At 39.5% G+C, this 16,146-nt stretch overlaps 1 protein-coding gene across 1 annotated transcript in view; it reads right to left on the bottom strand.

The window, feature by feature from the left end:
- Positions 1–15,178, bottom strand: part of PHACTR2 (phosphatase and actin regulator 2) — a 193,243-nt gene extending 178,065 nt beyond the window's left edge. The window contains exon 1 of the mRNA XM_006161910.3: positions 14,928–15,178. Within this exon, the coding sequence (XP_006161972.1) occupies positions 14,928–14,973 (46 nt within the window). The 5' untranslated portion in view covers positions 14,974–15,178. The remainder of the gene's footprint in view (positions 1–14,927) is intronic.
- Between the last annotated feature and the right edge of the window lie 968 nt (positions 15,179–16,146).

Genomic DNA, 16,146 nt, shown 5'->3' with positions numbered 1-16,146 from the left:
ATTTATGCTTTAAGAAATTACTATAGCTATAGTATGAAAAATGAACTGCAGAAGGGTTAAGAACCGAAGCGGGAGAGTAGCTGGAATCTACAGCAGTTATCCATATGCAATGGATCACTGGGACTTGGGTGGTGGCAGGAGGGACAGACAGACAGAGGAGAATGGACTTGAAATATATTTTGGAAGAAAAATGGTCAGGACACAGAAGGACTGTCGTGGAAGGGAAAAGGATATACTAGGGATGAGTCCTAGTGTTTTTGGTGAGAACAAGTGAGTAGTTGGGGATACCATTTGGCGAAATGTACAAAGTCAAGGGCAGACCTGGTTAGGAGGATAAAATCGTGCCTTCTGTTTAGATCGGGTACACTGAAGTGCCCATGAAGTATTCCCCACATCAAGCAGACCTCTTGAATAGGCAATTGCATGTTTGAACCTGAAGCATGAAGAGATTGGAGATCCAGATTCAAATTTGGGCAACCCCCTACCAGCCACCCCCAGATCAAGTGCTCATTTCACCTAGCTGCATTCATGATTGCAGCTCACCTCTTGGTCTTGCCTCCAGTCTCTCCCCAAGAGAGTCATCTCCTTCAAGCAATAATAATAATAATAATAATAAAATCAATAAAATAATTTCTCTGATTTGATTAAAAAGAAATTCTTCAGTGGTTCCCACTGCCTGTCTTTCAGTCTTTCACCCTTCTCCTCAGATCCTGAATTTTTGTTTCCATGCTGTACTTTTCTGCCTTCTTGATTTGTCTCCACTGTTCTCCCTTCCCTTCTACCCTCATTTCTGCACATCTGGGCCAAGGTGACCCTTGTGGACCAGTCTGTGTAATGGTTTATCTTTAAACTCTCCCCACCCCCCACGGCCTAGAATAACATCTTCCACGTAATAACTTTAGGAACTGTTTGTTGGGCAAAGGTGCCACTTTTTCTCCCTTCTTCACATCCCCTCATAAAACAAGCTGACTTGCAGAAATCTACCTGCCAAGCACACACCGGCACAGCTTTCCAGGATATTCTTAAGCAAAACAGCACTCAGTCCTTCCTTGGCAGGCGAGGTTTCCTCACTGTTAAAGGCTGCAGTGTTACACATGCCAGGAGGTTTACATGAATAAAAAACACCCAGCCCCCTCAAAATGAAAATAAATGAAGAGGTAGTTCAAAAATATAAATGATAATAGTTAGACCAATCATTGGTAAGTAATTATTTGCTCATTCCCCTCCAAACTACTGTGGTTTTTGTTTTTTGTTCCCACTTCAGATGGGAGAGGTGAGGAACAAAAAAGTTTTCTTAAGAACATTTCTACCTTAATATCACTTTTATACCAGCTGAGTCTTCACTAAATATTAGTCTTTTCTTCTAAAAATAGACTATCACTTAGTGTGTTACATAGAAGTACCCCAGGAAAAGTAAACATGTTGGAATTTTTCTTTTATTTGACTTAAAGAGGCTTAATTATATGAACAACAATGGAGGCTTCTTGTTTCTTTCTCTATTGCTTAAGTAGGCAAAAGGTGAAGACTGACGTGCCCATTGGTTATTATGTTTTCAAAACGCTGAAAATAAAATAAATTTAAGCTAAAAATATTTGGGTTATTACTCTTTTACCAGACCTGATGAGAAGAACTGGTTTGGAGGTTAAAATCCCACCTCTGCTTAGACCTGATGAGCTCTGGACTCAAGAAAAGAAGTAGATGTTCAAATTTTTGCTCACTCTTTTTAACGTAACTGATGTGTGCATTATTATCAAACAGACTAAGAAGAAAGTTAAGACTTAGAACAACATGGTGGAGCTGGCAGGTGATGTAGTGGGAAGGCACTGGACTCCCACATGGCTGACTGCAGTTAGAGTCCTGGACTTGGCGGCTTGCTTTCTCACTTTCTCTCTCACTCTGTCTCTCTCTGGTCAAACTAAAATAATAATGACAAATAAAATTTTAAAAATAATTCTTAAAAAACCCCATGGTGGAACCAGCAGTTAGCGTAATGGCTATGTCACTGGACTCCCATGTAGTCAACCGCGGTTCAAGTCCCAGACCCAGTGGCTTAAACTCACACCGGGCGCATGTGCATGTGTGCCCAAGATCCCAAGAGCAGAATGGAAGAGAAGGGATGGTGGCGTGGCCATCCCCCCGGGGGTGATTTCTCACTTTCTGTCTCTCTTTCTCTCTCTGTCTGTCTGGCGAGCACACACACCCTATAGAAAAAAATCTCTCCAAAAATAAAAATAAAAATAAAAAACCATGGTTATATTAGAACCTATATTTTTGTTTTCATCATTGAATTCAAGAAAAAAAAAAAGTGACTGAAAAACAGCCTGCATGGTGGCACAACAATAAAATGTTCTGTAAGGCAATCCCATAGGGGAGATTCTGGGTTCACACCTGGAGACCTCCCTGAACATGCTGGACACATCCCCTCATGACCTGGGGCTGCTGAAGCTGGTGATGGGCCATGGTGTTGAGATCCTCTTAGGGGTGTGATCTCTCTCTCTTTCTCCACACAGTCCACACAGCTAAAGAAAAGCTAAGACAATTTCAGGGCAGCTTCTGGCATTTCCAGTTGAGGTCACTGGTAACCCCTCCAGTAGGGGGTACTGAATACAGAAGCCTTGACTTTGGAGCTGGGAGGTGGCACAGTGGTAAAAACAAATACTCTGCCAAGCTGACCTGCATGAGAAGGATCTGGGCTCACATCTGGAGACCTCTACAAACACATCAAGCACACGTGTGCCCATGACTCAGGGTTGGCTAGAGCTGGGGATGGACTGTGGCATCAAGATCCAACAGGGGCTACTGTCTCCCTGTCTTTCTTTCTCTCTTGCTTGCTCATGGAATAACTAAACTTAAAACAAAAACAGAAACAAAACCTTTAGCTTTGACAATTCCAAAGCAGAAAGAAGCTGGGACTGTCATACAACTTTCCCATAAATGAATTGCCCCCACACTTTCTTTTTCTTTTTTTAAACTTTGTCAGAGGACATGTGTGTTCACAGAGAAAGAGAGAGAGAGAGAGAGAGAGAATGAGAAAGCACACCCATATGAGAGTTGGTCGTACTGCAATCCCTTTTCCTCCATTTCTCACTCCTCTCAAGATTCTGGGCATGTAAGCACAGATGTCCAGCATGTTTTTCAAACTGCTGGGTCTGGAACTCTAAGTACATAGTCATCCATGTGAGATTCAGCCACCTTAACCACTCTACCACAGGCTGGCTCCCCACCCTCTTTCTGCACATATTTAAAAAATGGAATCATATTATTTTGAAACCTTTCTTTTCACATTTTGATGCTATTTATCATGAAAATCCCCTTTTAAAATATTAGTACATCATTTTAAAATAGCTTATTCTGTCACATGACTATATCAACTAATTCAACAAATTTCTTAATGTTTGATTCAGGTTATTCCCAATATTTAGCTTTAATGACAGGATCAGTAGAAGAAGCCTGTTTTTTTTTTCTTTTTTTTTTTTGGAGAGGTTTTTGCTATAGGGCGCGTGTGCTCGCCAGACAGACAGAGAGAGACAGAGAGACAGAAAGCGAGAAATCATCCCCCAGGGGGGACGGTCACGCTACAATCCCTTCTCCTCCATTCTCCTCTCGGGATCTTGGGGACACAAGCACACATGCCCGGCGTGCGTTCCAAGCCACCAGGTCCGGGATGCAAACCACGGTCGACTATGTGGGAATCCAGCGACATAGCCATTGCATTAACTGCTGGTTCCCAAGAAGCCTGTTTTTTAATAACTCTAGTTTGTAAGAAAGAAAATAATTAATTTGACTATAAAAATTTAAAGTTTTCTATGAAAAGATACTTTAAACAAACTTGAGGTACAAGAAAAAGATGTTTTAAATTTACAATATTTGATAGGCATTAGGCGAATCTCCTTATACAAATCTGTACAAAAAATAATAAAAGGAAAGGCTATACATAGGCAATTCGGGGAAAAAGACATAAATGCACTACTTCGCTCATAATCAAAATGAGATGTCTTTTTTTACGTAGAGATTTATAAAGAGTCTAAAAAGCTATTTACACAAAGCCTTGTGGTCATGCACGGTTGCATAGGATGCATACTGCTTGAGGACACCTAGGCACAGGAGTGTGGGAACTGAATTCCTGCCAAGGTTCCACTTGGTAAGCCACGTGCCTGCAAGGCTGCCTCACCCAGAGACAGTGACTTCTATTTCTCACAAAGCACCGTGAGAGCTAAGGGTGACCCTAATATGCAGTCTTGGTGAGAGAATGAAAGAACAGGAATTCTCACATAGGGAGCAGATACACTGAGATAGCCTCTCTGAGAGTAATTTGGCAAAGTCTATCAAAATAAAACACACAAATCTGACCCGGCATTTCCACTGCTAGGATTTTACTGGTACTTGTAGTTCCAGATGTTTAGATAAGAAGGTTCATTTCAGCATTGTTCATAATAGCACACATATTAAAAAAATATAGTAACCAGAAAAAATAGAGATGTACAACCATAAACTATAAATATATATTAGGGTTCTTTTAAAGGACATTTTTATATATTTGTATACTATAATTGTTTGTAGGATTAAAAAGTTCAATAGGGAAATATTTTCAAGAACAGGATCCAAACATCTGAATAAGATTAGGGTCAGAATATTCTTCTATTCCCGTTGAGTCTGATGCACAAAGAGTGAAAACAGATCAGAAGGGAGATTGCAGATCACCTCGTTCGGCACCCGTCTCAAGGCTCAGATTGAACTTCAAGAATTAGGAAGAAACGCACCATCCATCAGATGACTAGAAATCACCACAGGGTCACAAGAAATATGGGAAAGCGAGAAAATGTCTACCTTCCAAGGGAAAAGAATAACCCCTCTTCATCCTCAGACAGTACAGTGAAACTCATGGAAATGTCTGATAAAGAATTTAGAATATTCATAGTGACAAAGCTAACAGAAAAAAATCAAAAGTACAGAGCAGTAAATATAGTATGTCTTATTTGTGTTTTGATAAAGATACATAAGTGGAAAAAAGATACATACAGGAGGCTCTCGAAAATCTGTGTACATACATAGCTTTCAAAAAATGTTGCTCCAAAGTAAATCATACTTTAATTCCATTTTTTATTAACTTTTGAAGTCACCTTGTATGAATGAAAACCATATGCAATGAAAAAAATTGTTCATGCTGGGTTATAATTGGGAAATAAGACTGGGGGATCTGGGTGGAATAAAACTCATTTTTATCCCAAACCATCTTGTAATGTTTAACTTTTGACCATGTCCATATCATTCTCATTAAAGAAATCACTCTATCCACTTTTGCCTTTATAATTTCTTACTATACCTCATTTACAAGGAAACAGATAAATACAATATTATGGGTAAGACAAATACAGGGTCCTGAACAGAACTTGGAAAGCCAGAAATGTAGACAGATACCGGTTTTATTCCAACCTAGGTGTGATGTGGACATTTTATTCACTTGTTCCCTTATCTTCTAAAAATGAAGAGGAGGCACTGTTTACCCTTTCAACTCAATAGCTATAAACAGAAGCAACCAGGGGCAGCTCTGTTAAGCAGTTGGGATGAGGTGGGGCTGAAATAGACTAGAAAAAATAATGACTAGATTCAGATTCTACCTTTGAGACAAAAAAGTCAGAGTAACATGTAATCTTTGAAGTAAAAAAAAAATAAAAAATAAATTAAAAAATAATATTTACCTTGGGATCAGCAGATGGCAGGATGTTTATGCCACTGGAGTCCCACATAATTGACTGCAGTTTGAGTCCCGGACTCTAGTAGCTTAAAACTCATGTGGGAGTGTGTGCATGCTCAAAATCTGAGAGGAAATGGAGGAAAAGGGATGCAACGTGGCCATTCCCCGGGGGGGGGGGCTAATTTCTTATTTTCTATATCTGTCTCTCCAGCAAGCACACAAGTTCTATAGCAAAAATATTTCTCTCTTAAAAAAAAAAGTCTACAATTCACGTAATCTTAGGCTTAAAGTAGTCAAGCTGTTCGTTGAGATGATTTGTTTCATTCACACAGTCAACATACTCACTGTGTCCGAAGTACATGCCCTTTACTTGACAGTGAGTATACTAGAAGTTCCATCTCTCCTAGAGTATGATGCCAGGAGATACCGGAACTATCCTATTACGGAGCGTACCTGTTTAGCCTGTGCTTAGAAATAATGAGTCAGATCCTTAATAAAATAATAGGGGGCCATTCTTACAGCACAGTGGGTAAGCACTGTGCAGGAGGAGCCAGATTTCACATTGCTGACCACAGTTCAAATCCTGGTGCCAGCAGTAACATGCCTGATGTGCATATGTGAATGCCCAGGATCCTGACAGGATAGAGAAATGGAGGAAAACAGATTGCAGTATGACCAGGTCCCATCGTGTGTGTATGTGTGTGGAGGGATAGGGAGGTAGACGAGAGATGCTTTATTCTCTTCCTCTCTTTCTCTCCCTCTCTCTCTCTCGCTGGCATGTGTACATACCCTATGGCATAAAAAATTAAATAAATGAAACTACTAGGAAACCCAATCCAGCAATGTATTAAAAGGATTATACATCATAACAAGTAGGATTTGTATAAGATTAGTTGAACATCTAAGTATTAATAAATGTAACATAATGTATTGATAAATTAAGACAAAATCCACACAATTATCTCAATAGAGGCAGAAAAAAACTGTTACAAAATCTAATGTTCTTTCACATCAAAATTATTCACATACTATTAATAGAAACAGAAGAGAACTTTTGACAAAGAGCATCAATGAAAAACTTACAGCTAACAACACAGTTAAAGGTGGAAGATTAGGGCCAGCATGTGGCGCGGTGGTTAAGGCACTGTACTCCCGAATGATTGTGGTTCGAGTCCTGGACCCAGCAGGCCTCTTCCTGTCTCTCTCTGGCAAGTGCATGTACCCTACAGCAGGAAAAAAAAATAAATAAAAAAGGAGGGAGGGAGGAAGAAAGGAAAGAAGGAAAGAGAAAGACTGTTTCTGCTTTAGATCAGGAAAAAGACAAAAATGTTCACTCCTGCCACTTTTCTGTAATAGTGAACAGGAAGTTTTAGCCAATGCTGTAGGGCAAGAAGAAAATAAAAGGCATTCGAATTAGAAAGGAAGAAGTAAAATTTTCTCTATGCATGTGACTTTATATGTAATCTTGTATATATCATAATCTTGTAAATCCTAAATAATCCATTAGAAAACTGTAAGGACTAAAAAGTAACTTCATCAAGGTGGTAAGGAACAAGATCAATGTACAATAATCTTTACATTTCACATACTAACAGCGAATATTTTGAAAATGAAATAAAAATACGTCATTTATAAAAATATTAAAAACATTAAATACTTTGGGATACATTTATCAAACGCAGACAAAACTTATACACAAAACTACAAAAACACTTGTGGAAAGAAATTAAACAAGATAGACATAAATGGAAACACATTATTTTATGGACTTCATATTGTTCCAAGGCTTCTTATTATTAAGATAACATTACTACCCAAACTGATTTACTGGTTCAACTCAATTCCTATCAAAATCTCACTTGAAGTTTTTGCAAATTGACAAGGTGATTGTAAAACTCATATGGAAATGCCAGGAAATCATAACAGCACAAAGAATCTTGAAAAAAAAATAACATTGGAAGACTCATACTTTCCAATTTCAAAACTTACAACAAAGCTACTGTAATCTACACAATGTGGTACTGGTATAAGAACAGACAATAAGCCCTGATGTATACCATCAACTGGCTTTTTTGACAAGAGTACCGAGACAATTTAATATGTAAATAAATGGAAATAATCATCTTTTCAATAAAATGTTGAAATAACTAGATATCTACATGCAAAAAAATGAAGTTGAAACCCTACATTATATCATATATAAAAATTACCTTAAGGAACCAGCAGTTGGCAAAATGGTTATGTCTCTGGACTCCCATGTAGTCAACCACGGTTCGAGTCCTGGACCCGGTGGCTTAAAATCACACCGGGCGCATGTGTGTGTGTGCCCAAGATCCCCAGAGAAGAATGGAAGAGAAGGGATTGCGGCGTGACAATCACCCCAGGGGGGGATTTCTAGCTTGCTGTCTCTGTTTCTCTCTGTGTTTCTGGCAAGCATACCCTATAGCAAAAACTTCTCAAAAAAATTAAGTTAAAATTTATCATTGACTTGAATAGTACAACTAAAACTATATAACTCTGAGAAGAAAACACAAGAATAGGGCTGGCCCCATAGTCTAGTAGTTAAGGGAGTCAAATCCCACATAGCTAATGGCTATTCAAATCCTGGTCCCATCATCTTGGAAAACACTGGGCACATGCATGCTCCAAATCCTGGCAGGATGAAGAAATAGAAGAGAACAAATTGTGGTGTGACTATTCCTCAAAGAAGGTGTTTTCTCCCTTTCTCTCTCTCTCTCTCTGTTTTTCAATGGCAGGTGTTTTCTCCCTTTCCCCCCTCTCTGTTTTTCTCTGGTGAGAGCAAGTCCTCTGGCAATTAGTACAATAAATAGAATTTTTTTTAAAGATGAAAATGCGACTAAGAGAAAAGGAGAAAATATTTGTAAGCCATATATTCAACGAAAGACTTGCATCCAGTATATAAAGAACTTTTAAAGCTCAGTAACAGGGGAGCTGGCAGGTGGCATGGTGGTTAAGGGAGCTGGACTCCCACATGGCTGATCACAGTTCGATTCCTGGACCCAGTGGCTTGCTTTCTCACTTTCTCTCTCTCTATCTCTCTGTTCCTCTCTGGTAAAATTAAAAATAAATAAATAAATAAAGTTCAATAAAATAATTCTTAAAAAAAAAGCTCAATAATAGGAATTTAAATGACCCAATTAAAATTAGATAATGGACCTGAATAAGGATTTTCCAAAGAAGATTTACAAATGACCAATGTGAAAAGCTGCTCCATGCATCATGAAAAGATGTTCAATGTCATAATTAGGAAAAGGAAATCAAAACTACAATGAGGAACCAGCAGATGGCATAATGGTTACATCACTGGACTCCCACATGGCCGACGGTGGTTTGAGTCCCAGACCCAATGGCTTGAGCACAGTGTGCATGCCCAAAATCCTGAGAGGAGAATGGAGGAGAAGGGATTGCAGCATGGCCATTCCCACTGGAGATTTCTCAGTTTCTGTCTCTCTCTCTCCAGAGAGCACAAGTGCCCTATAGCAAAATCTCTCTAAAAAATAAACACACAATGGGGACCAGCAGTTAGCGTAATGGCTATGTCGCTGGACTCCCACGTAGTCGACCGCAGTTCGAGTTCCGGACCCGGTGGCTTAAACTCATGCCGGGCACATGTGCGTGCGTGCCCAAGATCCCAAGAGGAGAATGGAGGAGAAGGGATTGCCGTGTGGCCATCCCCCTGTGGGGTGATTTCTTGCTTTCTATCTCTCTGTCTCTCTCTGTCTGTCTGGCGAGCATACATGCCCTATAGCAAAAAAACCTCTCAAAAAATAATAACACACAATGAAATATAACTTCATAATCACTAGGATATCTATAATAAAAAAGGTAGTAACATATATTGGCAAGAATGTGGAGAAATTGGAACCCCTGTACACTAATGGATGGAATGTAAAATGTATAGGCATTGTAGAACACTGACAGTTCTTCAAAAGTGAAACAGAATTATTTACAGGCCAGCAATTCCACTCCTAGATATATATGAAAGAACTTTTAAAAAGTTCATGGAAAAATGAAATTTATTTTGATACATAAAAGTTGAAATCCGTGTATAGTCTTTTTATAATACTCATTTCCCACAAACTTTTTAAAGTCCCTTCATATACCCAAAAGACATGAAGGCATTTCTTCACTAACAGCTGGTACATAAATTTCAGAGCAGCATTGTTCATAATAGCCAAAAAATTAAAATAACCCAAATGTCTGTCAACTTATGAATGGATAAATAAAATATGGTATATTCATACAGTGAGATAGTATCTGGCAATAAAAAGAAATGAAGTAATGATATGTATTATAGCATGAGTAATCCTTGAACATATTATGCTAACTGAAAGAAGCCAGTCACAAAATATGTTATATGATCCCATTTACAGGAAACGTTCCAAATAAATAAATCTGTAGAGACAGAGCTGTTGTTTAACTGGGGGTTAAAGGGGTAGATAGCTAAACAGGGTGGGAGCAGGGATTGATGGTTATGTCATACTGTGAATACATATGAATACATATGCTAAAAAACAATGAGTTGTATACTCTGAACAGTGCATTTTATGGTATGTGAATTACATGTCAATAAAGTGATTTTTTAAAATAGAAATAATGGGGATCAGCAGATGATGTAATGGTTACGTCCCTGGACTCCCTCATAGTGGAATACGGTTCGAGTCTGGGACCTGGCATTTTAAAACTTATGCTGGGCATGTGTGCATGTGTGCCTAAGATCCTGAAAGGAGAATGGAGGAGAAGAAATTGTGGCATGATCATCCACCAAGGGGATGATTTCTCACTTTCAGTCTCTCTTTCTCTGTCTCTCCCACGAGTGCACACACCGTATAACAAAAAGACAAAAACAAAAACAGAAAACTCTAAAAAAATGGGTCTAACTGTATATTTTTAAAAATAATTTTTAACAGTCCTCCTAGCACCCAGAGAAATAAGTGTAGCCTTCACATGGAAAGTTCAAGAGAAGCTGAAGTCAAAACTGGGAGAAGCCAGCTACCTCTGGCCTGTAATGAAGACTTTTACAAAAATCTCAGGTAGAGTAATAAGTATGAACTATTAAACTCTGTGCCATTGATCCCTTAGACACAAACAGATTTCCCCCCATTAAGCATTTAAGATGAGAATCATCTTTAACACTGTAATCCCTAGCAGCTGCTCCAGACTTAAGCAAGGAGGAGATGGCTGAGATCAAACAGAGCAAAGATCTTCACACCATCTGTAAAGCCGGAGTTTACAGCTAACAAGGAGTGAACAAAATACTTGGAAGAGCAAAGGGGCTGACATTCCCAGACTCAGAGAAGTACACCTGCATAAATATAAAACGGGCCAAGTGGTATTTTGTTTTTATTTTTGTTTTCCTTTATATAGAAATCTGGTGGCAAAACTTGTGGGTAATGCAGTAACTAATTATCAGACATAAGAGATCTTCAGTGGATACCATGAGAAAATTACTCCACTTTGTACAATCCCAACTACTATCATCCCTGAAGTGACATAACGAGAGCAAAAATCCCTCTAACGATGTATGGATAGGCTATTTCAGTTTACAGAACTTTTATAAAACCTACAATTTGAGTATAACATCACATTCCCTGAGATAATTCTCTGAAATATCTTTCAGGATCAATCATAACTGTTTGTTCAAATCACTGTTTCTTTAAATAACCTGCACAAGTTCTCAACATGATTAGCGATTTTACTAGGAATTATAGCAATCTGGGTATTTTTTTGCTGCACTGCATAAGAGGCTTAGGATTCTAGTTACTTCTTAGACATAATTAATATACTATGCCTTGATTTTTATGAAGGCAACATTTGCTTTATAATAGTCACTCTAATAATGGTTGTGACCAACCAAATTTAAGACAATACTTTCCGCACGCCTATTGTATTGGAGTACTGATTTAATTTTATATTCACCAGGGCAGAAGTTAGAAATATAACTCTTCCTCGAAATGAAAGAAGCCACAGTTTAAGGCACCACAAAGGAAAACAGGGCTGATTTGCACAAAATAGCTGGCTAAATTTAAGATCCGATTCAACACCCTGGCCAAAACCCTCAAAAGCTACCAACATAAAGCCTTTGTGATGTTAGAGCACTGTAACTACGTCATTAACAGTAGGAGAAGGTTTCTTTCCTTTCTTTCTTTCTTTTTTTTGATTCTGATTTCTCTTCTTTGCAGAGGGCTCATTCTCCTGTGGCATTAATTAAGCCTCAACACAGCTTATGATATTTCAGGGGCTGAGGCTAGGGAGGGAAACAAATCCCCTGGGGGGGCTGAGGTGGGAGTGGAGGAAGGGTGCTATCTAGTCAGACATCCTGGAACACATTAAAGAACCTTCCTCTGTGCCCTGTCATTTCCTTTGGGCAAGATCCTGGGCATGTTTGCACAATTTAAAAAGTGTTATCAAATACCTCAAAGAATAACGTACATAGTCCTTTGAGGTTTGTTTTTTTTTTTTCTTTTAAGTGGATGGAAACATATCAAAATAGTACCTTTAAAATGTACTCATGATCCAAGCGGACCACCACCAAACAACGGCTTAGCCCTATACTGCTGGGAAACTGCCTGACCGACCTTTATTTTTTTAAGAAAATGGGGGAAAAAAAAGAAACTTTTTAAACAGGGCATTGTAATTCAGAAACGTTACACACATTTCTATAGAACGGACTTCAGCCCTTAAGAACTAAGAGCAAGAGATGCTTCCCAGATTGTATAGTTGAGGTGTCTATCCTAAACACTGTTAAGTATCATTGAAACAACTACACATTTGGGGGTAGCTATTAAGTATTCAGAGTCCTGCCAGGATAAGAGAGGGCACTCAGCACTTCTACTCCGAATAACAAACCATAAATCAGTTGACAAGCTTGAAAGAACTCGGTTCTCCTCTGTTCGGAAGCCAAGCGTAAATACAGAAAAACTCACTGGCATGTTTCTCTTGCTCTCTAAGTTTCGCGTTTTTAAAAACACTAAAAGACGCAAATGGCGCTTCTCGTAAGTTTCTGGCACAGAACTAATTTGGAGAAAAACCAAAGCCGAGGCATCTCGCACAGAAAATGGAGCCTGTGCCTTTAAGGTAACAGCGGCTGGATCCCAGCAAGGAGGAGATGGCTGAGATCAAACAGAGCAAAGATCTTCACACCATCTGTAAAGCCGGAGTTTACAGCTAACAAGGAGTGAACAAAATACTTGGAAGAGCAAAGGGGCTGACATTCCCAGACTCAGAGAAGTACACCTGCATAAATATAAAACGGGCCAAGTGGTATTTTGTTTTTATTTTTGTTTTCCTTTATATAGAAATCTGGTGGCAAAACTTGTGGGTAATGCAGTAACTAATTATCAGACATAAGAGATCTTCAGTGGATACCATGAGAAAATTACTCCACTTTGTACAATCCCAACTACTATCATCCCTGAAGTGACATAACGAGAGCAAAAATCCCTCTAACGATGTATGGATAGGCTATTTCAGTTTACAGAACTTTTATAAAACCTACAATTTGAGTATAACATCACATTCCCTGAGATAATTCTCTGAAATATCTTTCAGGATCAATCATAACTGTTTGTTCAAATCACTGTTTCTTTAAATAACCTGCACAAGTTCTCAACATGATTAGCGATTTTACTAGGAATTATAGCAATCTGGGTATTTTTTTGCTGCACTGCATAAGAGGCTTAGGATTCTAGTTACTTCTTAGACATAATTAATATACTATGCCTTGATTTTTATGAAGGCAACATTTGCTTTATAATAGTCACTCTAATAATGGTTGTGACCAACCAAATTTAAGACAATACTTTCCGCACGCCTATTGTATTGGAGTACTGATTTAATTTTATATTCACCAGGGCAGAAGTTAGAAATATAACTCTTCCTCGAAATGAAAGAAGCCACAGTTTAAGGCACCACAAAGGAAAACAGGGCTGATTTGCACAAAATAGCTGGCTAAATTTAAGATCCGATTCAACACCCTGGCCAAAACCCTCAAAAGCTACCAACATAAAGCCTTTGTGATGTTAGAGCACTGTAACTACGTCATTAACAGTAGGAGAAGGTTTCTTTCTTTTCTTTCTTTCTTTTTTTTTTTGATTCTGATTTCTCTTCTTTGCAGAGGGCTCATTCTCCTGTGGCATTAATTAAGCCTCAACACAGCTTATGATATTTCAGGGGCTGAGGCTAGGGAGGGAAACAAATCCCCTGGGGGGGCTGAGGTGGGAGTGGAGGAAGGGTGCTATCTAGTCAGACATCCTGGAACACATTAAAGAACCTTCCTCTGTGCCCTGTCATTTCCTTTGGGCAAGATCCTGGGCATGTTTGCACAATTTAAAAAGTGTTATCAAATACCTCAAAGAATAACGTACATAGTCCTTTGAGGTTTTTTTTTTTTTTTTTCTTTTAATCGTGGATGGAAACATATCAAAATAGTACCTTTAAAATGTACTCATGATCCAAGCGGACCACCACCAAACAACGGCTTAGCCCTATACTGCTGGGAAACTGCCTGACCGACCTTTATTTTTTTAAGAAAATGGGGGAAAAAAAGAAACTTTTTAAACAGGGCATTGTAATTCAGAAACGTTACACACATTTCTATAGAACGGACTTCAGCCCTTAAGAACTAAGAGCAAGAGATGCTTCCCAGATTGTATAGTTGAGGTGTCTATCCTAAACACTGTTAAGTATCATTGAAACAACTACACATTTGGGGGTAGCTATTAAGTATTCAGAGTCCTGCCAGGATAAGAGAGGGCACTCAGCACTTCTACTCCGAATAACAAACCATAAATCAGTTGACAAGCTTGAAAGAACTCGGTTCTACTCTGTTCGGAAGCCAAGCGTAAATACAGAAAAACTCACTGGCATGTTTCTCTTGCTCTCTAAGTTTCGCGTTTTTAAAAACACTAAAAGACGCAAATGGCGCTTCTCGTAAGTTTCTGGCACAGAACTAATTTGGAGAAAAACCAAAGCCGAGGCATCTCGCACAGAAAATGGAGCCTGTGCCTTTAAGGTAACAGCGGCTGGATCCCAAAAGGCATTCCACTTTTCCACGACAAAGAGTTTGGCTAGCGCTACCCCTGGGGTTTCTCCCGGGGACTTGGCGGGTCCGAGCGCAATCCGAAGAGCTCGGAGCCCTCGCCAGTCCCCGGGGCCCGCGCCAGCCCCGCGCCCGCGCTGCAGCAGCGCATCGCCTGCGCCCCGGACTCACCGCTGCCCGACTGCGGGGACAGTGTGGAGACCGAGGTCTGGCCCATGGCTGGGGTCGCGGGGCCAGGTCCGGCGATCACGAGGCTCTCTCGGTCCTTTGATCATGGGTCCGCTCGCAGACAGACGTCCAAGCGTTCATCTCCCCGCTGCGCCGAGCTGCCCGCCCGGTTCCCTCACCTTCTCCCCCGCGCGGGTCTCCAGCCCGGCCGGCCGCAGCCGGCGCGGCGGATCCAGCCCAGCGGATGCCTGTCATTCCTCTATGCAGATTAGCTGGGGTCAGGGGTCACGCGGAGGAAAGAGGGGGGCGAGGGCGATAGGGAGGGAGCAGGGGGGCCGTGGGGAGGGCGACCAGGCAGGGGGCTAGGGGAGGCCGGGCTGGAAGCCCCGCACCCCTCAGAGCCACGGAGTTGAGGCTTTCAGAATGCTCCCTTTAATTAAAAAGGTTCAATGTCAAATGATCCTTTAGGGTTCAAAGAAAGAGAATTAAAGTACTTAGTCACGGTATTTAATTTAAGAAAATTTGTTTCTTTAAAATTAGTTCCTTCCTTACATTATTTGCAATACTGCAACACCATTAGATGTCTGTTAGGTGTGCAGTTTTTTTTTCTCGTTTTAAAAATGATCTTTCTTTTAACAAATACACATTTACAAAACAAAAACAAACAACAATTTAAAAAAACCCACAAACAATTAATGGCCTCAGTCAAGCTGAAAAACAAAATCTAAACGTTGCGTTCATGCGTGAGATGGATAAAGTACTAGATACACTTTGCTTTCTTCTACCCCAAACTCTGGGATCTCACTTCTCCTATATTTCAAAACAATCACGTTAAGTAGGTTATTTAAAATATACTAAAGATCAAAACAACCATAGTAATTTATTTTAGAAGTCACCATCCCCTGAAAGTTAAGTGAAACCCTATTATATATCCTATTAAATCTCAATCTTCATAAATGTTATGAATAAAATACCCTCAGTATTTACAATCAATGATTAGTATGTGAATAATCTAGATGAAATATACATGTGTACATATATTCACATATTTGCAATATATATTTGGTGCATTAGATTAGATGGGGTTTCATAAATTTGTTTCTTTATGAAAATACACTTATCTGTATACTATATTTCTGCACCTTTTTAAATGTATGTATTTTATTAAAAAGTAAAAAAAAAAAAAAAAAAAGGGCCAGGGGGGGGGGGTGGTTAAGATACA

This window comes from Tupaia chinensis, unplaced genomic scaffold (assembly GCF_000334495.1).
Source record: "Tupaia chinensis unplaced genomic scaffold, TupChi_1.0 Scaffold139457_1, whole genome shotgun sequence".
Taxonomy (NCBI): domain Eukaryota; kingdom Metazoa; phylum Chordata; class Mammalia; order Scandentia; family Tupaiidae; genus Tupaia; species Tupaia belangeri.
This window is presented reverse-complemented; position numbering and strand designations above follow the sequence as displayed.